A 26788-nucleotide genomic window follows, 5' to 3' on the forward strand; every position below is an offset into this window, starting at 1 on the left:
ATGACAGGTGACACACAACATGTGACATGCTTTTCTTTGCAATACTTGCAGGCAAGTGCACATCCAGTTCATTTAGTGACTTACTCAGTTTTTTTTTTGGTACATCTTATTATGTCACATCAGTGATATGATATTTCAAATGGGAGCCCTGTATGTCATAATGTAGACTGTGCAATGCTAGGCAAGTTAGTTCAATTTGCAGTAGGGTGAATTTTAATTTAAATTTTATATTGTACTGGAAATACTAGGTAATTTCAACAGGAAGTGAATAATACATTTTTTATTAAAAAATACCAAATATTTTGGGAATGTTGTGAAGATTTTTTGGATCGAAGCTGTTATACATTGTCCCATTGTAAACTCTTCTATAACTGTAACAAATGGGTACCATTTAAAGCCCTGCTCTTTCCTGCAAATAAATTAAAATTCAATGCTTGCTGATTACAATGACTTTAAAAAGAAAAAATCAAGCATTCCAGAGCCAGTTTTATCTAATGTTGACATGAATTACATGATAAAGCTTACTCAAATTTCTCTATCCCTGATTGCTGTACAGCCTTTTATTTCTACCTCTTAAGGTCTCACCTTTGATTTCCCACCCCTTTTCACATCAAGTCAGGACAGTCTTCAAAGTGGTGCTCTGGCTTTTGAATAATTTGCACTAAATGGAGGCTATGCAGAAAAAACTTGTTAAATGTATTGTGTTGACACACAACTGAGAACTTCTGCATTTGATACATGAATTGGGACATTATTAGAGCTGTATCTGGAAGTCCCACATTCTCATTGTTTTAGTTCAGTAAAACCAGAGATGTAATTGCTTGTCCCCTATTTCCTTATTTTTGGGGAGACTCTCTGTTTCCTGTTGTACACACTGATCTCAGCTGGTGCTTTCAAATACCTGCTTTCAGTTGTCTTATTCAGCTGGATTATTTTTGGGGTGTTCTTTGGTGAAACAAGGTGGTTGTTCCATACAAACATTAAAGGTGTTAGAGCTTATTCTGGGAGATGTAGCCAGTGCCCATAATCTTACATGTGAACACTGTTTTAACAATGGCATAAATCCTTGGAAACATTTTCTTTGGGAATGGTTGCCATTCGTGTTGTAATTACTGTTTTGATAGCACTAAATTATCTTGAGTACCAAGACTCTGAAACAGTTCTGTTATCCTTTCCAATTTTAAAGCTGTAAAGAACTATTCAGGACAAAAGGTATTTGTAATTGCAATACTACATGGGCAGGTAGACCTAAAGAACCCCATTCTTTTTATTAAACGAATTCTAATCAGAGTTAAGCCATTTTTTTTCTTGGCAAACTCTGAGTAGGAGATAATATTTTTCCTAAAGAACTTCTAAAAGATTATGAGGGATATTATGCAGATGGATTGCTGCACTTGGAAACTTTTCATGTTCCATATGGCTTATCTGCAGTGCACTGTTACTGAAAGGAGGCCTTCAGTCAGCTACTGCTGCTGCTGATTTATAATTTAACCATTGCAAGTACATGAAGATCTGCATTTGGGAGCTGAGTTTGTAGCTCTATGTGTTGTTATTTGGGTGAGGGCTGAAGTAAAGCATTTATGTATCATGAAATATCTCTTTGAATGTTCTAACATAGAGCTGTGTTTTGCTCCATTTTACCATCAGTTTTGTTTGTTGGCAAATTTATAATCCCTGGAAGGACTATAAAATGTATTTAATTTATATGCTAAGGGAGTAATTTTTGCTTCTTGAAGATGAATATCAGTCTATTTTGTCTTTTTTGTTTTAATAAAAAGATTGAAAAAGATCGAGTTAAACTGGCACTTTAGTACTCCTTAATGGAAAAATCTAGTTGATGGTTCTGTCTGTAAAACAGGTAAAATGCAAATCTGCTCAGTGATATAAAATTTAATGATCTACTGAGTTGGATAGAAAGTGAAACAAAGACAAATGCATCAAAAATTGGACTTTGAGAGCTTGACTAAGCTGTCACTGTGGAAACAGCATTATCAGCGCTAATGGATTACTAATCATTTTAAGTCTCAAGGAGTTCATTTAGGACCAAGCAATCCAGCTTGTTTGTAGGTCAGCAACTGCTTTAAAAAGTCCACAGTTCACAGATAGTGTTTCTCTAAAATCACAAATGCAAGCATGCAGCTGCCTTTCCCATAGCTTCTAGTCCAGAGCTGGGTAATATTCTGGGGGTGAAGAGTGGATTTTATAGCCCAGAACGTTCTAATTCTTTAGTAATTGCTTGTGGTTATCTACTTAAAATAATGTTTCACAGCAAAGATGCTTCAGGCTAGAATTGAAACTTCATGCCATATCAAGTCTAAAAACCTTTTGTATGTGTTATTTTATATAAATGAGAGTTTGAATCCTGAGTGCCATCTTTATCATATCTGGGAGGAATTTGACAGCTAGCTTTCATGTTTGGCAAGCCAGGGATACATGTTAAAATTTGCCAGATACTGGAAGTGGTCCAACATTTGAAACAAGACAGTGTCTTTTCTTAGAGTGGTTTATAGCAGGGACACTGATAAAATTTCAAATCATGAACATTTTTCATTTGTAAATGCTGAATACCTTTGCCTGAAATTGAACATAGAGCATGGCTAAAAGGTCTCTTCTTTTTCTTTGTATTTGTATGGATAATGCTAGGCAGGCTTTAGAAGTTTTTTATTTGTAAAACCCTGGAATAAGTAATTAATCCTAAACCTCCTTTTTTTTTTCTCCATAGCAGGCTATAATATTTGGCCAAGAAATACAATAGCTGTAACAAACTTTAAGTACTGCACTCAGAATTTTTCATGTCCGTGTATTTTTGCATAATGTCAATTATTTGCTTTTTAAATATCACTACTAATTGAGCACAAGTATGGAAAATATTATTTAAGTAAGCTGAAAGGAGAGTAAGTCAATAGTTCAGATTTTCTTTAGCATGCAGTATTATGGCTGGGGAGCCTGCCAGAAAGATTGGGAAGGTCTTGTTCTTTAAGCAGTTAAGCTCTCCAAGTTGCTTAGCTCATGGAAATGTCTGTCATAATCTAATTTGGCCTCCTGTGCGTTTCAGGGAAGTTTTGAAAGCTGGGCACCACTCCTTCCCTGAGCTGGTTTGGGATGGATGTGTTTGTGGCTATAATTAGAATGTGAAATTTGAACTGATAGCGTGGCAAAATGTAATTGAAAATGTGTCAGGGATACTGAAAGGAGCAGTATTAGGGCTAAATGTAAGTAGCCTTCCAACTCAAAGGACAGGAAAACAGCTTCATAAGGAAATTTGCAGATGCTTCAGTGGTTGAAGTTGAGAATATTAATAGAGCCTGAGGAAAATCTATCGAGTTTGTAAACATCACATAAAACAATACACTACATCTATCTGTGAAAAAAAGAGTTTCAGCCTACAGAAAAAATGTTGATGAGTTTAAATAGACAAAACACCATTACTGAGTTGAATTATTTGGTTTTTCTCTGGCTGTTCTCATTTGATGTTTGTGGGGATTCACTCCTGTTTGGAATTTAGACAGTGGTAAATTCATGTACAGGGCGCTGTAGGGTCAAGGTCTGACTCTGCAGAGCTGTGTTGTTAATTTAGAGAAAAGAAACAGCAATGATGATGCTTCTGTAGCCAAACTGACCCGCAGGAAGTTTAAAAACTAAAAATAGCTTTTGGTGACTAAGAATAGTCCTTGGGTACTTGAATATGTTTTATACATAATAGGGGAGACATAATGATATCTAAAGGATGAGACACCTTTCTATTGTTCAGGCTGATGAAAGTGGAATATTTTGTGTTTGAAAAGAAGAGAAAAACAGCCAGATTTTAGGCTCAACTTCTTGGCAATAATATATATCAGGAAGCAAATAATAAAACAATTGTCCTGCTTTCAGCAGGATGTTTCTGTGCATGCAGAGCCTGTAGTGATACAAGTGGTCCTTGCCTGCTGAGGGAAGGGAGCTGAGCTGCAGTAAAGGAATATGCCCTGCTTTGTCTCACTGATCTTTCATGTATTAAGAAAGAAAACTGGGTGGGAATCTGGTGCTGTGACTGCTTTATTTGTCCTTCTTTCTGTGACTATCACAGAAAAAAAGGTGTGGCTCTTGATGTAGGATGTGACTGTCAGTGGTGGTGTGGCTGAGGTTTGCTGCTGCCAGCGGGGCTGGGCCAGTCCTTCTGCCTCCTCTGCCCACACGTTGGCCACCCACCTATTCCTGCTGCAGATGAGGATAAACCAGCAAAACCAAGTTAAATAAAGAATGGACAAGGAGAATTTTTTTTTTTCATTTTAGTGAGACAGAAATACTCTCCACTATTGAATGGCACCTCCAGAGCATCAGGGAACTTTAATCATTTGTCCTTTTGATATCTGTGGTGGAGGTGCCTACCAGAGCAGCATTAATACTTAGCAGTACTGGTAGGGCTTTTCCATTACTTCAGGCCTGAGGAATATTTACACTTTAAAAAGTTATGATATTTAAAACGTATTTACTCTAAATTTGTGCTGCTGTGCAGCTTTTCCATGCTCTGATTGCAAGAGCAGAAGGAGAACTAGCCACAGGATTTAAGTGAAAGGGTTTGTCTTTTCCAAGGGAAATCACTTTTCATTTCAGTCTTAGTCAAATTTTGGACATGGTTTTCCCAGTGATTTGGGATGAAATACCAACAAAAATCCTCTCTGGCCAGCTCCAATAGTAAGTGCAAAAATAGAGCTGTTAATATGATACATGGTAGCTTTGACAGCAGCAACCATTTCCTTTTTGTGTAATATTACAAGAAACCAAGCACTGAGTGTTTTGAATGACCTGACACTTTTTTACACTTCATAACACTTTTTACACATGAGGTCATCCTAAATTCTTGCTTTAAGGCAGAAAAATATCATTTCCTGACGTGACAATGAACATAATCAAGTTCTTTACAGTTCTGCCAGGGCTGGTAAGGAGCCCAGATCACAATATCAGAAGTCTTGGCTTTTTAACCAAACTCAGTGATGGGAGCACAAAACCCACTGATTGTGCTCTTTAATCATCAGCAGCGTTTCCTTCTGGAGTGGGATGGAAAGCCGGGGTCTGGATGGGAAGGGGCCAGCTGGGGCTGGCTCTCTGGAAGCAGTGACCCATCCATGTTTGTGGGTTCAGAGTTCCTGCTCCCCAGAGCTGCCCCTGAGCAGTGTCTGGAGCCCCTGGGAGCCGGGCTGGAACAGGCCTGGAGGAGATGGTGCCTTCATCTCCTGCTCTGGGGGCTCAGCAGCCTTCGGGCTCCTGCCTTCCATGTGTCTCTGTTGGATTTTGTGGAAGATGAGATGGTTGAATATCAGCTCTGCTTCCTCAAGAATCAAACAGTAAATGACTTTATTGTGCTTTTATACTCTTTGCTATTTGTATTATCAGTTTCAGTAAAATTTATATTGAATCGTAGAGAGAAGCCAGTTATTCCTTTCTGTTGTTGTTTTGCAAGAAGCCCTTCTTCTGTTCCTTAGATGCTTCTTGCCAAGGCATGGTTCTTTTCTTAAATTAGCAAAATGCTAATTTTAATTGCAAAGTGCAATTAAAAACTACTTTGCATATGTGTGGGGAAGTTCAGGAAAATATTGGGGCTCATGCACCATGTGCTTGACTGCAATATTTAAACCCATCATAGCTGGTCCAGCCATTCTCATACAATGTTTTCTAAGCTCTGCCATTCGAATCAAAATAAATCAGTACTAGACTAAGAGTGGACTAGAAGCAGTTCACAGCTCCTGGGGTCATTCTGCAGTATCAAGATGACCAAAACTGTCTGGAACACTTGTGTAGTGACTTTGTGTGTTGCAAAAATGTATTTTTGTGTTTCCTTCATTCTTTTAAAAAAGAGATTTCACACCTGCATTGGTTTGTTGTAAATACTTAGCATTATTTTCTGAGTGAAACCAATATTTTTCTCTCATCAGTTAGTGCAGCCTGAGATCAAAGCTGGACAATCTTAGTTACTGGGGCACAATGCAGTGTGTTGGCAAACACGTTGGAACAATTTCCAGTAATTTTGGCTAAGTCTTAGAGGAAGTGGAAAGTAACACAGATTTACTGAAAGGGCTACACATTCCCTTACATGATCTGGAAAACAAGACTTCACACCAGAAGGTAATTGCAGTGAGCATCCAATAACAAAACCTGAAATTTAATGTTCTTTTCCCCTCTTGCTGTGGTAAGAAAAAATTATGCTTTATTTCTATTAGTCTCCACTGCAAATACTATGATTTTGTTCTAAACAAGCTTTTGTATCAGAGCAGAGAAATAAAACTCTCTTCATGTTACACAATTTGGTCTCACCAGATTTTTCCTCTGAACAGCCTCAAAGTTAATAACATTTTGATCTCTGTGTTAACATCTTGGAAATTGCTCAGGGAGCCGAGTTATTTACATTATTTGGAGAAACAACAAATTTTAGCCCTGGAGAATCTCGAGGGCGGAGTCAGCCCTTGTTTGTGGATTTGGCTTTGCCGGGTCCCTGCGGAGCAGTTCCCAGAGCCCGGGGCCGGTCCCCACCGTTCCCTGCAGCCGGGCCGTGCCGGGCTCTGTGGGGCCGTGCCGTTCCCTGCAGCCGGGCCGTGCCGGGCTCTGTGAGGCCGTGCCGGGGCTGTGCCGGGCTCTGTGAGGCCGGGCCGTGCCGGGCTCTGTGAGGCCGTGCCGGGGCTGTGCCGGGCTCTGTGGGGCCGTGCCGTTCCCTGCAGCCGGGCCGTGCCGGGCTCTGTGAGGCCGTGCCGGGGCTGTGCCGGGCTCTGTGAGGCCGGGCCGTTCCGGGCTCTGTGGGGCCGGGCCGTTCCCTGCAGCCGGGCCGTGCCGGGCTCTGTGGGGCCGTTCCCTGCAGCCGGGCCGTGCCGGGCTCTGTGGGGCCGTGCCGTTCCCTGCAGCCGGGCCGTGCCGGGCTCTGTGAGGCCGGGCCGTTCCCTGCAGCCGGGCCGTGCCGGGCTCTGTGGGGCCGTTCCCTGCAGCCGGGCCGTGCCGGGCTCTGTGGGGCCGTGCCGTTCCCTGCAGCCGGGCCGTGCCGGGCTCTGTGAGGCCGGGCCGTTCCCTGCAGCCGGGCCGTGCCGGGCTCTGGCGGGGCTGGCTCCCCTCGGCCGCGCCTGCCCGTGCCAACAGCTCGCGGCATTCCGTGCGCAGCCCTGGCCACCGAGCAGGAATGTTTTACTATTGTGTTACTGGGCACTGATAAAAGTTCGCAGGCTTTTTATGGTCAGGTCCTCCAAGTGGCACTTGGTGTTTTGGTGATAAGGAGGCAGAGCTCTGGCTGTTGGACCCAGCCTTATTATCTGTGACAGGGAACTGTGGCTTAAATCCCTCCACAATGACAGGAACCCCATCTGGAGTGACGGTTTCCAGAGCCTGAAACGGGAGATACTGAGGCATTTTCCTTCCTCAGGAGTCAAAGCAGAGTTAACCCCATTGTTAGCAAAAATGACACACAGTCACCGAGAGGAAGGAGGCATTTTTACATTTAAATCTCTTCCTTTTTGTTTAAATCGGAGGAGGATAATTTACCGTTGGGGGGGAATGAGCTGGCAGCATTACATTTAAAAGCTTTCACTGGATTGCTTTAGACAATCGAAAGGAGCTCTGCTGAAGCTCCTCGCTGCAAGACTTCAGTTGCCTCAGCGTGTTTGTCACAGAGCTGCACTCTGTGCATGTCTTGCAGCCCTTTCTTTGCAGAGCCTCCGTGCAGCTCCGTCATCGTGTGCCGGGCACCGCGCGCTGACGCCCAACGCGCCTAAAGACATTTGGGTTCTATTTGCAGAGCGCTGTGGGCTGCAGGGGTTAAGTGTAATCCAGATTACCCAGCGTTAACATTTTCCCTGCTGATATCAAAGTGTAGCAGACTGGCAGGCTGACTTGTTAGGAAGGGCTGTGAGAGGGATAACAGGCTCTGACCTTGAGAGGCTGAGCAGCCGGCCCTTGTATGGCCAAGTCCATTTGCGTGTCCGGCTATTGGTTGGAGGAGCGGCATCGGAGCTGTGACAGGTGCTGGAGGAGCCTACACCTGTTTTCCCCATATGCTGATTTAGTGATTACATTTTTGTGGGAGTTCCAGATACTGTGTGGGATACGTGGAGCAAGCCAGGAAACTTGAGAAGGAATTGCAGCTTATGGTGAACTGTGATATTAAAGAATTTCAGGCAGCGAGTTGGATTTTCAATTCCTGCTTTCAAAGTGCGGTAGAAATAAGCAGGATTTTGCATATATATGAATAGTGAGGAAGTAGTATGTATTTTTTATTGTACTAAAAAATCAGTTGACAGTAAAAAAATGCTGGTGAATACTATGAGCTAAAATGTTTTGTAAATCAGAATTTCGGTGCGTAATGGAAATTGCTTCTGTAGGAAAACATGGGGCTTTTTTATGGCACTGGAAACGGCAGCTTGCAGATTTCTGATCTTTAGGGGTTTTAATGTAAAATTCATGGAATATAGAAAATTTCGACAGAAAGAAAGTATGCAACTCTCTCGTCCCTGTACGGTCCTACTGCTGCTTTATGTACGAATAACATATATCTGTTTAAAATTTTTATTGCTTTACATTTGAAACCTTAAAAAAAAATTAAAGATTTTTTTTTACAGGTAGTGCTTTAAATACTGTTTTGTTACAAATTAGAGCTTGCAGAGAAAAATTTCTGATTGTGTAATAGGGTATAAAAGAAAAACAAGAAATACAAATATATCTTGTAATTTGGTCACGAGACCTGTAGTTTCACATCCTTTCTTTAATGGCTGGATTGTAGACAAGCTTGTTTTTTTTTTTTTCCAGGGGATGTTGATGTGAGTTCTCCATCAGAAAACAGGAAGTAGCTCCATAAAGTTAGTCTGAAGGACTCTGAAAAAGCTTATATTTAGCAAACTAAGTCATTTTAGAGAGGCATTATGTAATTTCTTTTTTGCGGTTCTTGTTATCATGCAGGATGACAGGAAGATCCTGTCTTTGTCAAGTTTCGAGACCGAATGTTACAGATATTAATGTTCTGCAGTTAGTTAACTGGATCAGAATTTTAGCCACTGTGTTTGTCACAATATAACTGTATGCTCTTTAAAATGTGAATATTAAAAGTGGGATGCTAAAATCAATTCATTAAAGATCCAGTAAACCGGCTTTTAATTACCAGTGAATATGTGAACTCCTTTGCCACAAGCATGAATGTTCCTTGTCAGGCGACTTCTCTCCATCGGCCAGTGTCCAAAAATGATTTTGCTTGCAGTGCTGGGAGATGAAGTGGTTGTAGGGGGAAGTTACCTGCGAGATGGAACCTGGGTGAACCTTTTCTTTTTGTGTACTTTGCCACTATCTTGAAAGACTGATTCTGTCTGTTGCACAGTGAGTTTTGTCTGTGAAATTTTAATGTAGTTTCAGGGGCTCTGAATGATTCAGTAGTGTACAAAACTTCTTGGCAAGTTAGTATGATTTGTATGTGAATTTTCCAATTGTATTTCAGACCTTAAGAAAGAAAGGCCTTAATGGTTGTGAGAGCCCTGATGCTGACGATTACTTTGAGCACAGTCCACTATCGGAGGACAGATTCAGCAAACTAAATGAAGATAGTGATTTTATTTTCAAGCGAGGCCCTGTAAGTACTTTTATTTTATCTCTACTTTTTATTTGTTGATCCTTTTTATTAACTTCATTATTTAGGCTCTGAACAAGAAGGAACACAGAGGGTGCGACAGCCCGGACCCTGACACTTCATATGTGCTCACGCCACATACAGAAGAAAAATATAAAAAAATTAATGAAGAGTTTGATAATATGATGCGGAATCATAAAATCGCAGTGAGTACTAAAGTATGGTTTGTGCTTCTCTTACATGCATGAGAATTTTCATGGTGTTTGCTTACCACTGAAAACCACTTCAAAGACAAGAGGATTTAATGGCTTGAGAAGGGAAAAGGACTTCTGAGGAAAAATGAGGTTGTGATACCCGATCTTGTTAAAATGCGTTTTATTGTAAAGAATAAGAAGAATAATCTCTAGCTTGGATTTTGCACTCCCAGTTTTTCATACCTTTGGAACACAAGACAACATTTCAAAATTTCAGGAGCCTACTGCATTACCTAATCCTACCTAAAATATATTTACCAAGATAGGTTTTGGTTGTGGGGTGTAGGATCATTTATTTACATCTTGTAGGTCTTCATCTGTCTGGTGATCAAGATTTTACAGTATGTGACAAGCAGGCACATAGAATTGGTTTAATTTTGTCATCTAACTAGTAGAATTTATTTTGCTCGAGTCTGGATGTAGAAAGTTATTTAGATATTTAAAATCAAGGCTGCTGCAGAATGAGAGCCTCAAAAGATTGCTCCTCTGAAATTCCAATGGATATTTCCTTGAACACTGAAGGATATTTAAAAATTTTCTGCCAAGTGCCAACCCAGTGTGCAGCCATAAGTCACTTGGCTCCAGAACTTCAGTTTGGGGATAAAAGGAGTGGAAATGTTGCATGTTTTTTGTGGAGGTGTTCACAGTGACATTTAATTTCCACCTACAAAAATCAGTTAGTGTTGAGTATTACTAAGTATTTTCTAAGCAAAATAATACAGGGCTCTGGCACAGCCTTTGAATATTTTAAGAATGCAAATCTTGTAGCAGTTAAAGGAGATGAACTGGGTGGGTTAATCTGCACAGACCCTGGGGCACTTGAGTAGTGTCTCCAAATGACTGCTGATATTGGAAATCATTTCATCGTTCAGAGCCTAAGAGATCTCTGGGGACTGAACAGCAAACTGACAGTCATGACACCCAGCATCACTTCTGTTACATGATGAATAAATATAAAGCCAATATATTTTGGGTTTTCTTTGTTTTGAAGATTCTCATATCTGACATTTCCGTGTTGAGACATCTTTGGGCCTCATGTCTCAGTATGTTACAGCTAAATGGGTTTTTGGGGAGAAGCCCAAATGTCTGTGTGAATATCAGTGTAAATAGAAAGGGCAACATTATCTTTTAGCTCTACAGCTCTGTATTTGTAACTCAAATCTGACCAATTTTGTGTTTGTTTCCAGTACTTGTGGGGCTGTATAAGAACACAGTTTCTCTTGTTCTCGAGCACTCATTGCTGTCAAGGGATAGGAATGAGGCAAAGCGTGAAGAATTCGGTCGTAACCAAATGAACACCATAGATGGGCAGACAGCCTTCATTGTAAGGTGTGGGGGGAGGCTGTCACTTATTGGTTCTGTATTGAGAAACCTACAGAAAAAATGTTCCAGCTGTTCCCTCCTAGCAGTGTGTTCAGCATACTTCAGGTATTTCCAGTTTAGTTTGAGCTGCTTGACAGTGTGCTGTGTAAAAACACCCTGGGTTTGGTAGATACTGAGTAGTTTCCAGTATTTTCCCCTGAAAACAAGCACCAGCAGGGCTTGTCATTGGTTAGATACTGTGAATGATTTGCTAGCTTTGTGTTGTTCTGCTTCATTAATTTTTCCTTCCATCTGTGCCAAAAATTGATGATTATTCTTAGAATGCTTCAGTAGGGACATTGTTGTTGGCTCTCACTAGTAAGAGGTTTTGTTTCTTGTAGAGAATATATTCTGCTCTCTGAATTAGTATAGTTATTGTTATATTTCTTGTATTATCTAACTTTTCATGCAGAAGTATCAATCTAAGTGATTTTTAAGCTACAGATGATGAAATTGCATTTTTTAAAGTGTACTTGCTAGGTCATGTGTGTTGGTCATTTGCCTTTGACCCCTTAATCACAGCCATCACCTCTCTCTATTCTGTCAATAAATACTACTAGGGTTTTGTCCTTAAATTATACCTGTCATGGTTTTGTTTCCAGTAATTATGAGAGTTGTGAAAAAAAACATAGTCCCTTTTGTTTCAGAAACCCATCACTGTCAAAGGATAGGAATGAGACAAAGGCCAAAGAAGTTAGTCATGACCAAATGAGTACCATAGATGGGCAGGCAGCTCAGCTTTTGATTCAATAGCTGTTGAATAACAAACATATATACTGCAGAAAAACAGTTGCCTTTTAAATAATGCTGTAAAAACTAGAATTAAAAAAATTAGATTTGCAAAAAAGATGGAATGGTTATTAAAGCAGGGGTTTGGGGAGCCTGAAATGTTTAAATTCAAATTATTGAACTTTGTGATTTTCTAAAGATCTGTTTATTTTTTTAATCTGTTGAAAAAAAAGTGTGAGAGATTAGTAGCAATATATTGGCAAAGTTATTACTAGAAAATGTTATTACTAACTTGTTCTTTTTTGTGTGATAATTGTTTGTAATGTGCATGTTTATGCTTACATTTTGAAGGTACAACAGTTCATTGATTTGTAGACATGTGTAGCTTGTCATTGCTTTGTAATAATCCAAATTAACTGTTAGATTTATTGTATTTATAAGCTTGTGAATTCATGTGAATACTTTTAGTTTTCTCTGTTTGAACTTTACATATTTGAGAAGTTGGAGTAATTCTTTGGCACTGTAAATTATGTGATGTATAAGAATTTAACACCATACTTTACAACAAATGGATGTTTTAAAACTGTACGCTTAATAGAGTTTAAAAACTAACAGAATTAACTTTAATAAAAACCAACAAACTGCCATGACAGAATTTTTCTGATGTGCTGTTTGTGCAAACACAGTTCATGCTAACGGCGCTGTCTCCTTGTTCCTCGTCCTCTCTCCCGCAGCCCGGCCTGCCCGCCCAGAACTTCTCCATGTCGGTGACGGTTCCGGTGTCCAATCCCAACACTTTAACCTACAGCAACCCCGGGAGCTCCCTGGTGTCCCCATCCCTGGCTGCCAGCTCCTCTCTGACGGACACCACCATGCTGTCCCCACCCCAGAGCACCCTGCACCGCAACGTGTCCCCCGGGGCGCCGCAGAGACCGCCCAGCGCCGGCAACGCAGGTGAGGCTGCTGCTGCTGCTGCTGCTGCTGCTGCTGCTGCCCCTCCTTCCACACCTGCCCATCCCTGCCAGGAGCCCTCCTGAGTAACAGGCTCCCAGTGCTGCCAGTGCATTTGCACAGCTCAAGTTTTGATGTACAGAATTCCACAGTACTGTAATGGGGCAAGTCAGTTTAATGCTCTGGCTTATTTTGATTAGGTGGAATGCTGGGGACAACTGATCTCTCAGTGCCAAATGGAGCTGGTACCAGTCCAGTGGGTAAGTGCAGTACCGTGTCTTTGTTATAAAAAATAGTCTCGTGGTTTCAGTTTCTCAGTTTTTCAAAAGCAATTTTTTATTTTTGACTCTTTGGAAAAAGTGGCTGTGGGAGAACAAAGGTCGTAATTTTTTTAGCTGCACTGTTATTGTCAAGTTTTATAAATTATTATCAGGCATTTAACTTTTTACTGCTGTGCCCTTTCCACTTCAGTAATATTTGCCTTTTTTATTTTAGTTGTTTTCAGTAGTAGTGTGCTGCTGCTTTTGTGTTTCTCTACAGATGTAATTGCAGCATTCTAGAAACATCTTATGTTTGCCAAATCTGAACTATTGCACTAAAGGCAGCTCAGCTCAGTTCTCAACTTCAGTATTTGCAGGACCTGGATGTTTGATGCTGGTTGTGGTGCCAATCAGAATGAAGCAAATACAGACTGTGTTGTTTGTATTGCCATGTGTATCTTGCTAATCATTTTCTAGCAATTACACGAAGAAAGCAATAAATCTTGGAAACTGATAGCTAGGATCTGTCTTAGTTTTGGATGATGATCAGAATTTCTTTTGAAAACAAATTAGAGATCTCGCCAAAAATCAAATCCACAATATTTTTTGGCCTTCAGTAAAAATATATGATAGCACTTTTTCATTTCAATAATATTTTGTCTCCCCTAAACAAAATTTAGCACTCTGATAGAGGGGCAGGCAGCCACTGAAATGTGTCGTGCCACAGACAGACAAAATAAATGACAGCTCACCCACTTTGGTCACATTCCTGCTGTGCCTCTGGAAGCCGTGCTGGCTGAAGGTCAGTTTTGCAAACACGCCCAGCTCCCCTTGGGAAGTGTTCATAGCATGGAATTAGAGAAGCAACTGTTGACCTTTCAGTGTTTGCCCACTGGCTACTTAGTGTGGCAGCTGGGAAAAAGTTCTTTGAACATAAGTCAGGCAATTGAATTGATGAATAAAAAATGCTGCAACTCTCCAAGGCTGAAAGCACAGGATTGACTTTCCACTCTTTATCCACTCCTTGGCTATGTGCAGCAAAGATATGAAATATTAAAGAGTGGTTTCCATCAGGTAAGCAAGATTTTAAATGGAGGAAGCTTCCTCAGTTGAAAAAAGATTACTATTTTTAGAAACTGTAGAAGTCAGATGTTGATTTCCGTAGAATTTTTCAAGTCAGGCTAAATAAGTTTATTATCAGGCTGTTTCAGGCCTCTTTTCCCAAATCAGGCTTTATTAAGAGAACCTTCAGATTTCAGACTTCTTCCTTCAATAAGCAAGTAAAACAGTGGTTATAGGGTATCAAACTCTAGAAATGCCCAGTTATAGCAGCTTGGGGTACATATTTAATGCAGTAAAATGTTTTCCCCCTTGCATTTATTAATAGTTTATGTAAAAAGTCAAAATGCATCACTTATCTCTTACATTGCAGAATATCACACCCAAGATGTTATACATATACCCACTCACTTCTAGAAAGGTTTGTCATGCAAGTGAGAGTTGTGACTGTACAAGAACAGGGGAGCATCTTTAGTGAAACTCAAATACCTGCTTAACACCAGAATGCTAAATTAGAGGGGTACCCAAAGTTGTCAGAGCTCCACTTGCTGTAAGTTCTGGCATAAAAACTTTGTAACTATTGACAGGTGCACAGGAACCTTCTCAGTTACAGCCACAATCAAGAAATCATACGTAACCAGATTGACTAAATCTGCTGTCAACTTGAGCTTGACAGCTGCTGCTGAAATGTATCTCATGTTAATTATGTCTGCAGACAATAATGGTTTTAGTTTCTGACTGCATTTATTGTAGAATTCACTTTTAAAAAATGTATTTTCTGCTTTTAGCTTCCAGGTTGTTTTTTTTTTAACTTCTCAGGAATGGAGAATTCTCCTGTGGGTTTAGTGAAAGGTCACGTGCCAAATTCGCAGCTCACAATTTATAGGAGTGATGTCAGAGGTAAAGATGGAGTACTGGCATATCCATGTTCCCATATATTCTCTTACAAATAAAGGAAAACTCCATCTTCTTCAATATTATGAAGTTCTTGGGAATCTGAGGTTTTGTTCTCATTTTCTCGAAAGACACTTACATGCCTTTATCTCTTAGTAACAAGCAAGTAAAGGTTATCTTGCTTATTTGGGACCCAGTTCAAACAAAGATGTTGCATAAAATGGCTCATATTGAGTTCACACAAGTCCTTTTCTCAAGTCCTGTGTAACTTGATTGGAATGGAAATGATTTGCTTTAGCAGTCAATCTGCCAACTTAACAGTTTTTCTGTGGAAAATAACTTTGAGTAAAAATATCTGCATGTTGTAGCAAAGATTGGTAGGTGGTTTTTTATATCCAGAACAGAAAATTTTGTGATCACTTTATAATACTGAGAGCTTACTTCACATGCAGCTGTCATAACTCTGAAAAAGCATTTTCATTTTGTAATATTTTTAAAATTCTACCCACCACATAAAAAACATTTGCTGAAAATTTTTACTTGGCAAATGTACCAGTTTTGAGAGGGAAAAAATGTCCAGCATTATAATGGAGTTTGCTCTAGAGCTAATTTATTTTTTTTGTTAGTTAGATTAAATGTTTCTGAGCTAGATCATTGATGATCTTGTTGCTCCTGGTCAATGTTCAATGGACATCAAACGTGCTCCAGGAGTCTCAGATCACCAGGATGGGGAGAACACTTCAGGCAAAGTAGAATCTCACATGCCCAGATACAGGGAGAGTTTCTTTGGCTTAGGGATGGATGGATGGATGGATGGATGGATGGATGGATGGATGGATGGATGGATGGATGGATGGATGGATGGATGGATGGATGGATGGATGGATGGATGGATGGATGGATGGATGGATGGATGGATGACATTCCAGTTTGCCATGAGTGCTGCTTTGCTGTGTTCCACTGGATTGGTATCACCCCATGAAGCATCCCCAGGTTCCCAGTGGAATGCACTTGCAGTGACCTTGTGCCATCCTGAGAACCAGAAAAGCTCAGAAGTAGCACCACAGTTACTCAGTCTCTGCTTTTTCTTCCACACCTTTCACGTGTGCTATTGAGCCAGAACCATGCCAAGGACCTGAGCTGGTTTTCAGTGCCAAGGCTGCATGAAAACCATAAACCTTGAGACCTAAGTTCTTCCCAGTCCCAGGGGATTCTTAAGGAATTTTTGGAAGTGGAGGCTGTTTATGAGTTCACAAAGGCACAGTATTTTCTGTCTGTACATTTCTGTGTCAGTGAAACAGCCCTTCTGATCAATAATGCAGATTAAGGACACAGTTAATCTTTTGGAAAAGCAGAAAAAAGAAGAAGAAATTCTTTCCTCTTACATTTTTACCAGGAGAATGGATAAAAGGATCTGGTCTGCTTGAGTACTGAATTTCTCCTCTTTGTTCCAGAGCTATATGTTCTCTAATGTCCCCACTAATCTTTATGTTCTGAGAATGTGAAGTAACCTCAGGAATACTGATTTTCTTTGGAGCAGAACTGAAGGGTACATCTGCTGGAAAAGCTGTGAGCTGTTGGATCTCTACTAAGAGTCATTGTAGATCATGTGTGGTCTTTTATCCTGGCCCGAGGAGGGGTTTTGCAGAGGTGCCACTGACAGCTTGCACACACCTGTAAACTGCTTGGAGTTGCCAGAAAGGGATCAAGACAGAACTGGGAATAGCCACACCTCTAAATGGTTCCCTTTGTCTTGAGGGCTTGGCTGATGGGGGAGGATAAAAGAATCTCTGAGCTTGGTTTTGCACAAGTCTGAATCTGCAGCAATCTGGAGTGCACAGAGGCTTCAGTAACAGAAAGGCTCTCTGTGCACACCTTTCTAGTCCAGTTTGGTTTGTGGAATGAGAGACACCCCAGCAGGAGTGTCCAACTGGCTCCTGAGAAACACCTTGTGCAGTTCCAGGCAAATATTCTGCACTGATGCTGTCAGCATCTTCCTTAAGAAAGCAGCTTTTTTCTGCCTCTGCCCCACTCTGACATTTCCACAATGTCCCTTTGCCAGCCTGTTACCCTGCATCAGCTCCAGGCCTTGGCCCTGTGGGACAGCACCACAGAGGAAAGCAGCTGCAAATAAACCCTGAGAGCCTGTTCCTGCTTCAGGCTGTGCTTCCTGTGCTGTTTCAGCTCTGGGCTTCCTCTTCAGTGTGGCAGGTAGGAGCAGTCCCAGGCAGTGTTTCCCTGGTGAGAGCTCCTCACTTCCCAGCTGTGTGGAAGGGATCTGACTTGAGAGTGTTGGTTCAGCTGCTGCCAGATGCAGCACACAGAGGTTCCTGCTCTCAGCCCTGTCAGCCATGGTGGCTTTGCCTTGCTCTGTCTGGCAGGACAGGTCAGTGCAGCAGGGAGGGGGCTCAGGCATCCCTGAGGAGCATCCAGCCTGGGGACTGCTGCAGCTGCCAGGCTCTCCTGGAGGAAAGGGACTTGTGGGGAGTGGGCTGCAGAGCAGCTGTTCCACAGGGTGTGAACTGAACCTTTTTCTTTGCTAACAAAGGCTCATCCATCCATCTCTCTCTGATTAAATCAGCTCACAAGAAATGAGTGGCTGAAATCAGCATTAAAAATGTGCTGGCAAGAAGAAAGAAAGAATTTGATATTTTTTTTACTGTAGCTCTTTCTCCTTGGAAACCACCCATCTGCATGACATGAGGTCAGTTCAGCCCCTGAACTACCCTTGGTTTCAGTTGAAATTTCATATCTTGCTGTATGTATTTGTTATGTTACCAAAATTTCTGATTTACTGAGAGGTACGTGACAATTCTGGTTAGAATTTGCTATACAGAGAACAAATTATTAATCTCCCAGCTCGGTTAAAGTAAGTCTCAACATTTACATAATGTCCCCTTGCTCAGGATACAGTCACATCCCAGGTTGTTGTAAACATGTCATTCCTCTCCTCCTTGCTTTGCCACTCTTTACATTGGCTTTGTATAGACACACAGAAATCAGCAAGTTTAGGAAGTAAACTGATGTAATTAACTGTAATCTGTCTAATTGACAGAAGACCTAAAGGACATCCAGTTGCTGTTGGTGATGTTTCACTCAGCTACAAGAGCAATATGCCTTTATTTAGGTTTGCTATGGCATTCTGAACAATAACCACCCCTTTAAATTCTAAATATCCTTGAAAATTCTTTCTCCTTTTATGTAGCTGTAGGCAAAAGAAAATTTCCAACAACCTGGGAAATGAGCTCTTTTTAAAGTTCTGTAACATGACTAAGCATTCCCTTGACATTTAGTCATGTGTATTTCTTTTTTGCTGCCTTCTAATATCTAAAGTACAGCCTTAGAAACATAAATCTTACATGTTAGACTTATTTCAAGACCTTATATTACTATCAAAGGTATTGATTTGTAAAGATCAGTAGGAATACATTTATTTCAGATTCCTTGAGAATTAAATTCTTTCCAAAGCTAATATAGAACTGGAGCTTTTTGAAACAATGGTAGAATCAGCAGTGAGTGTTGTACAGAGCTGAAAATGGTAGGAATGGCATATGCTGTTTTTAATTTGCACTTGAATCTGTCAAACTAACCCCAAAGTAAACAAATTGAGCAACTAATGCACACAGAAATGCTGTTGTTGGTTTTACTTGCAATATGTTCCCTGCCCAAGGTTCTTCATGTCAATGTTTTCCTCCAGCAGATCTTATCTGGCCTCCTGATGCCTTGTGAATCAATGGCTTGTTGCAAACACAATTTTCAGTTTGCTTCTAATTGTGTGACGTCTGTTGGCTTTTATGATGTCACTGGAGGCATAAATATTTATTTACTACAATCCTTACTTTTGTTTAATCTTACATGGCTTAGCTGCTTGTCCACAATTAGTCCAAAACTGTGTATAACTGTGTTCAGTCTTTCTCCAAAATGAACAACAGCAAAAAAACCAAAAAAACAAACAAAAAAAACCAACAAAAAGAAACAAAAAAAAACCACACAAAACCAAACAGAACCCAAAAACCCTAAAAAAAAAAACCACAACCAAAAAGACACCCCAAAAACAACCAAATAAAACCACCAAAAAAGAAAGATTAATGGCATCAATGCCTGTAATTTATTCCTTGAGTAGTAATAAGTACATGGAGTACTTTCCAGCCACGTGTGTTCATTGTTTCAGCTGATGTGATTTATACAGTGAAATATGAGTCTGGCTCATGTAATTGAATGCTGTGTCTTGGGCTGCAGGACAGTAAATGAGATTAAGCTGTATTATGTCTCTGAAGGCAGAATATCCAGTTGGTATCATGGGTGGGTTGTAACATTTCACTTCAGAAAAGAAGTTGCTTCAAAAGTAAACATTTTCTGACTAAACAAGAAGTAAGCTAATGTACTTTGGCAGGTTTTGTTATCATCAAATCTAATTAAATTATGATTCATATAATTGAGAGCTTATATTTGCATTGGTGTCTGTTTTCCAAAGGACTGTTTTGAACATGCTTTCACGTCTGTTTTAAGGAATTAGAGTTAAATAAAACTCTTCCTTTGGAATTAAAAACAGTTGTATTTTTACACATATGTGGGATTTTATATTCTGTTTCGATTTCCAGTTTGAAAACATTTTAAAACATAAAGTATTGTCTTTGGGGAAGATCTATAGCAGGTCAGGTAGAAACAATTTCTGTATTATATGAAATAGTAAGTAGAATTTATGGGGTTATTAAGGCCTTGGTTTGGCAAAGGGCTGTGTAGTTGCATCATCCTGTACTCATTATCTTTTTCTGGCTCCTGACCTTGCTCTAAGAAATACCACACATTTAGTTATCCTTTCACTCTTAACTGGTAATTTGATTTTCTTATTAGATTATTAAAAGGAAAAAGGCTTGAAGTTTCATACTAAAAAGGAATATTCTGCACTCTTATTGCAGCTCCAGCATATGATCCTTCAGGTGATCAATACAGACACTCCAGTGTTTGCTCAGTGTTCAGTGCCAGCTCTTTATCACAAAGGGCTGCTATTGGATTCATACCCATGGTATTGCACACTTAGGAGATTTTTTATTCCTGTTTCTCTCATTTTAATTTATTCTGAACACTCCTTTTGAGAAGTGCTCAGCCTTTTGTCAGAAGCAATGTTTTGACTGCCCTGCTGCCGCCTGATACTGCGCAGAGCAGGCAGTGGCAGAGTTTGTTGATTTTGACAGCAGCACTAAAAGCATGAAATGTTTCTGAAGGATTGGCAGAGCCCTGGAATAAGGGCTCAGGAAATGACTGGATTGGGTGTGGAAGAGAGACACTGTCCAGATTTAACACACGGGCTACCGAAATACTTGAACCAGGACAGGAAATGGTATCATAGGATGGCCCAAAGTGTACAGAACCCCACTGTTTGTACAGAGTGGGATTGTTGGGCAGCTTAAACTGCTCACAGCCCTGCCTTGGAAAGGTGACACTGACAGCCCCAGTGAGTAATAAAATGCTATTTATTGTTGCATTAAAGCCTAGACTTTACTTCTGTTGTAACAGTAAGTTCTTTAAATGCTCTGGCATTTTTGCTGAAAATGGGAGGTGCCATAACAAAGTTTCAGCTATAATTTGGTGAAAATTATGCCATTTTCTGACATTTTTCCTCCCTAGAGTGTTTGCAAATCCATTTAATTTTTACTCTGTCCGTTGTGGAGGATGTCTCTCAGTCTCTGCAGGCTGGCTGTAGCTCATGCTGCTCTCATTTATAATGGATAGGAATTGATGCATAACTGTGTTAACAAAATCAAGATTCTACGAAAACCATCTCTGTTTCAGGAACCTTAAGGGTACCACAGAACTAAATTTCTCCTTTTGGCTTGTTGGTTTTTCCATGTGACCCAGCTGTGGAGAGTTTTCTCCTACCAGTCAAGAATATATTTAGCTCTAGTGTGTATTCTCAGCTCCAACCCAGCTTTTCAACCACTCCACCTAAATTTTATCACTAACCTAGAAGCATCTGAATAAATTCTGCTGTTTTCTGCTGAGGAATGTAGATCCTTTAATCACAAAATCAGTTTCTGCTGTGGGTTTTAATACAGAAGGAAGAATGCTGACATAAAAAAACTTGACTTTCTGCTGTGTTCCTTCTTTCCCCCATAAGTTTGGAGTTAAAAGTCATATTCCCATACCTCCTATGCAAATGCTTCAGGAAAGTACTAAATTAGAATGACTCCTCCTTGCTCTGTTAACCTTGGAAAACTCAGGGGACAAATCACATCATCCATGTATGGTCAGGCTTTTGGCACAGTGGGAAATGCACATAGTGAGTAAATCCAGAGGAGGCCTCCTCACAGCATCCTGGTGAATTCCCATTGAGGTTCTCAGTGTGCCCTGACTGAGTATCTTGGTGGTACCAGGCACCTCCATGAAGTTTTTTGCCCTTGCTGAGACATGTTGCTGTTCTTCCTTCTTGCTGTGCTTTTAAAGGCATTAAAAATGTTGCTAAAGAAGGTAGAATGTGACACTGACAACTTTCTTATTTTAATTGCTTTTAGATTAATATGTATTTAATGCAATAAAATTGGATTGGGCATAGGGGCCTATTCAAATTAGAATAATAATGCAAAATTCATGCCAGCGTGGCGCTATGGGCGATTAAGAGAGAATTTCCCACACAGTGAACTTTGTCTCACAGACTTTTCCCTGATTGTGCCTATAAAAGCTGCTTTCAGACCTGCAGTGTTAGTGCAAACAGAATCTTACTATGAATTGTGTTTATTTATACACACACACACAGGTTCTGTAGGGTGAACTATGGGGTTCCCTGTTGCAAAATTCTCCTTAACAACTTTTTTTCTGTTTGCAGCTGAATAAGGTTTGTGTATTTTGGGAATTGTTGCTATAAATATGTTTCTGTGATTGGAATGTGGCTTTAAAGTTTTTTCTGAGAACTATATTTTGGTTAACATGATTGGTGCTTCTGTCAGGATGGGAAAATAGAATACTGGGCACTTGACTGATTTACTGCCTTGGTGCTGTTTTCTGGTCAGTTCTGAGTGTGAGCTGAGGCCTCTACCTTGAGCGTATTCAACTCTTGGAGATTTCAGTGCTGAATTCTGAACCTGTAGGCTTTGGCTTGTCAGTTTCTCTTAAAATGAGGCAAAGACTTTGTTTAAGAAACCTATGGGCATAAATGATGTGTGTATCTGGAAAGAATTTGAAGGGAAAGGATTTTTTCCCCTCATTGTTGCTAAATATAATCATCAGACAGTAAGTATTGATACTGAAATTAGTCCTGCATGTCTTGGAGGTATATAAAGAATAAATTTTAGGGACTTTGCGAGCTGATCTTTTGTTCTCACAGCAGCAATTCAGTGTGGTCCATGCTCTCTCTGTGGGGGTGGGGACCAAGAGGGGTTGTGCAAAACGCTCACTTTTCTGCAGGCTCAGCCTGGAGGAGCTTCAAAGGGCAAACTAAACACAACGGATGTTATTAGAAATAGTTCTTTGGCAATTTGCTCTTCTCAGCGTTTAAGCTGCCACAGCGTGCCCTTGAAGTGATATTCCTTTTCCATATTGATCCTCTGGCCAGAGTGGTTTGTGTTTGTTCAATTGTTCAATACTCAGCCCCTTGTGGGAAGTTTATTATCGGAAGTTTTACGAAATAAATATTTCATAACTGCTACGTGAGCACCAAAATTTTGTATTGTCCTTCTCCTCAGTCTTACAGTCCATTTGTTTTTCCTCTTTCAGGAAATGGGTTTGTGAATTCCCGAGCTTCACCAAGTCTACTTGGTACCAGTGGTGGTGGGAATGGCCTAGGCAAAGTCATGCCTACAAAGTCCCCACCTCCACCAGGAGGAGGAAACCTTGGCATGAACAACCGCAAACCCGACCTCCGTGTCGTCATCCCACCCTCCAGCAAGGGCATGATGCCACCACTGGTGAGTTCAAACATTTACAGTTCTGGGTCTGGCTTTGTGGAAATGGGCTGTTCTGCCCACATGTACAGGGAGAAACTGGCTCACCTGCTTACCATAGGGCACAGGAATAGAGGGGTGTTTGTATTCTGAAATGCCACTGATGAAAGTCAGAAGTACAGATTGTGATGTGGGGAGAAGTTCAGTGTGTAAGGAATTTTTACAGCTGTAAAACAGCAGTCTGACCTGAATGTGGTAAGAGCACAATCATAGAGACAGGGCTGGGGTGTTTTGATCTGACATCCCTCTGACTGGGTACTGAGAACTCCGGTGGTTTGGAGGATGTGGGTTTTAAAAAGGGTTATCCATTATTCTGTGGAGGAATGGCTGATCTTATTGGTGATGTGAGCTCTATTAATGTGCCCTAAAGCACATTTTGTACCTGTTTTTCCTGGGTCGTAATGGCTGTGGGATGTGAAGTGCAGCTCCTGTGGTGAGGAAGGGCTGAGAGCAGCAGTGCTGTGATGTGGCACCGTGGAACGTGCCCTTGCCTGTCCTCGGGGCTCTCGTGTCCCCAGCAGGGCCATCAAAGGGCCCCGAGTGCTCTGCAGGGCTGCTCTGCTCCCTGGCACCACTGTTTGTCCAGCCAGGCTGGGAACAGCACACAGGGCTGTGTCAGCCATGAGGCAGCCACGGCCTCCAGCCCAGAACAGGTCTTGCAGGAAGTGTTGCTCTGTTTTTCCTTTAATTTACTTGGCCAAATCCTTTGGTCCTAGTTTTTTGCTGCCATGTAGAAATTTTCAGTGTCTCTGTGGATGTTTTCTGTATATGGAAGAATGGGCCATAACCAGGAGGAGCAGGATATAAACAACACAAGTACTCTCTGTATAATTCCTATTTGTCTTTAAGCTACAAGTGCTTACATTTGTTACTCGTACTCATGATGAATAATGCCAAATTAATCCAAGTAACAAAAGCTATAATTAGCCTCAGAGTAATGATTCTTGAGAAAAAAAAGGTTTTTCTAGGAATACTGAAATGTAGGAGAGATAGGAAGTACACTGGCTGATCATTACAGTGACAATTACACTTTTAATTAGAAATAGAAGCATTAATGCAGTTCTGGTGTTAGTGGTGCACAGCACCTGTTTAATGTTGTGTTGTGAAGAACAACATCATATTCAGCTTTGGGTTTGTCTGTGTTTTTGGGGGAATTAGGAGATGTCAGAGTAGATGCTGGCATGGAATGATGGTTGTATGTGGAAAGTATTTTGTTGCTGAGCTGGTTTATTGGATCAGTGCAGGCAGAGGCTGCTGTGCTGCACATCCCCGTGTCCTTGGGGTCACCAGGCTCTTGCTGCACCAATTTCCCCAAAGCCATTGTTCTCAGTACAGCAGGGTCTATGTGACACCAATTTCATCAACTATTACATTTCTAGCAGTATTATCTACAGAATCAGCTAGCAAATCCACATTATTAATTAAAATGAATCAAAATCCTGAAGCACAAACATGACTTTTTCTTTCATTTGAAAGCAATGCTATTTTTAGTAACTGTGTTATCCCTCTTGTTTGCTGAGTACAGTCGGAGGAGGATGAATTGGAGTTGGTGAGTTTGGGCTGCTGTTTGCTGAGAGACAGCAAGATGCTGGAAATGTCTTTCACTACAGCTTTTTAACTGTAGTTTCATTACATATTTTAAATAATTCCAGTGTTCCCTTGGTAGCAGACAAAAATATATTTGTTTTATCAAACTAAAAACCCGACCAATTCAAGTTGAAAACACGTTCAAAGTCAGTGCTTGCCATTTGTAAACTTCCAATTTTTTTTCCTGAAAATGTTTCTGTTTTTCTTGGAGGGAACATTGGAAAAGAGCCTTACAAAGTAACTGTCCATGTGTATAGGATGTGTACTGCCTTCTGTATGAAATACAAATAATCACTTCCTATCCCCTCAATTATTGGAATATTTTTAGGAAGTGGCTTCACTTGTGAAGTTCAGATTGTAACACCAGCCCTGTGTTACTTCTCTTCCTTTCCAGGAGATGACATCACTGCTGGTGAGGTCACCTTTTTGGAGGTTAGAATTATTTCATCCTGCGTGAGATTATCAAACCACAGGGGTGTTCCCTGTTTACCAAAAGGGACAGAGAATTGCAAATGAATAATTCTACCTTTTTTCCAGTGGAAAGACATTCTGCTTTTAAAAGGAAACTCTTGGGATTTGAGTGTTTTCTATTTTTTTTTCCCTAAAGGTTTTAACATTTGGCATTCTGTCTGGAAAATCAACCTAAGGCTAAAATAATTCGTAACTTATTTTTAGAGCAAATTTCAAATTGTTTGGCTGCTGTGGCACAAACCAGGCACAAGATGCTGTGTCAGAATCACAGAGAAATAAATGGACCTATTGCAGACCTTGACTTCTTGTTGAACATGGACCTGTTGCTCATATGAGGCTCTAATTGCATGAAAGCATGGAAAAATTAGTGATTTAGATAAATTTCTTGATGAATGCATGCTGCTGGTTGATTTTTACCTTAAACACGAGAAATAGATTTTAAAAGTAAGGGAAAACGGTTTTTGAAATACAAATTGAAGTTTTTAAGCATTATTGGGATGTCTTGCTAATTGAGCAGTGAAAGAGCTCTCCCACTTTCCTCTTGTCTTCAGAGAGGAGTGCCTGGTTTTCAGTGCAAGAAGGAAATCTCAGTGTAAAAACAATTGGTCAGATATCATTGGAATTGGAATTAGGATTGTGATTGGGATTGAATTGAATTGGGATTGAATTGAATTGGGATTGGGATGCGAGCCCTTGGCCCTGCCCGGTGCAGCGAGCGCGGCTGCCGCGGGCGGCGTGGGCCATCTAGTGATGGAAGTGGGAGCAGCTCTGCCGGGAGCAGCACAAGGGGAAGGTGCAGGGTCTGCCTCAGACGTGGCAAACAAGCACAGCCACACCTGCGGGCTTCAGTCTGGTGCTGATCCCCGTGCTGGGAAGCAGCTCCAAATCCCAGCTGTGAGCACTCGCTCTGTGCTCGGAGCTGAGCGCTGAATGTGAAAAGCAGCGGCCAACGGTAGCAGAGCATGAAATAAAGATACTGAATTCTTCCTGCTGCATTTGCACCAGTTAAAAAGATTTTTTAAAAAATCCTGAAATTTGTCATGCAAGGACAACAAATATTGGGCTCATCTAAGTATTAGTATTGCTTAGTGTCTTTGTGTGGCTGCGTGTTCCAAGAATTATATTCAGAAAGAATTTACCTCAGAAAACCACCTTTATTAGCCACTCAAAAAAAAAATCCCATAAGGAAATCCTTTGGTCTGGATTGTTTCCCAGTATATTCCTCTTTACTTTTCCATTATGCAGTAATCCCAACTTTATAGGCAGCCATCCAAGAAAGCTTTGGAGAAAGGTCAATTCCTGACAGACACAAAAATCTGCTCTAATAACATCTCTTTATGCCAGATAAACTTGGTCTAGGGGAGATTTTCAGAAGTACGTAAGTGATTTAAAGGGATCAATTACAGAAAATCAGAGGGACTTTCTCTGGGAGCTTTGAAACCTGGGAGCTCTGAAGCAGAGTGGGTACATCTGCCACTGTGTGTGTTTGGCAACAAATGCCAGAGAGCCCCCAAATCCTCAGGAGGCTCAAAGATGGGAATTCAAGAGCAGCCAGACACAAGAGGGATCAGAAGCTGGCAGCCAGTGACAGCTGTGGCTAATTTTAATATGGGAGCTGTGATATATATTTCTTTCTTTAAATGGGAAAGATACAAGATTGATAACCCTCAATTCATCTTCATAAATTTAAGCTTAAATTGAACACAGTCCCATTTC

At 40.8% G+C, this 26788-nt stretch overlaps 1 protein-coding gene across 5 annotated transcripts in view; it reads left to right on the forward strand.

Moving 5' to 3' along the window:
• MEF2A (myocyte enhancer factor 2A) overlaps nt 1-26788 on the forward strand; it is an 81360-nt gene that overhangs the window by 46007 nt on the left and 8565 nt on the right. For 2 of the 5 annotated variants that reach the window (XM_063169919.1, XM_063169921.1), the window contains exons 4-8: nt 9637-9774; nt 12648-12867; nt 13065-13124; nt 22788-22978; nt 24540-24563. In XM_063169919.1, coding sequence (XP_063025989.1) covers nt 9637-9774; nt 12648-12867; nt 13065-13124; nt 22788-22978; nt 24540-24563 — 633 coding nt within the window. Of the gene's footprint in view, nt 1-9439; nt 9572-9636; nt 9775-12647; nt 12868-13064; nt 13125-22787; nt 22979-24539; nt 24564-26788 lie in introns of all 5 variants that reach the window. The other 3 variants (XM_063169922.1, XM_063169924.1, XM_063169923.1) reach the window with 3 other exon arrangements.

Source organism: Melospiza melodia, chromosome 15, assembly GCF_035770615.1.
Source record: "Melospiza melodia melodia isolate bMelMel2 chromosome 15, bMelMel2.pri, whole genome shotgun sequence".
NCBI lineage: Eukaryota > Metazoa > Chordata > Aves > Passeriformes > Passerellidae > Melospiza > Melospiza melodia.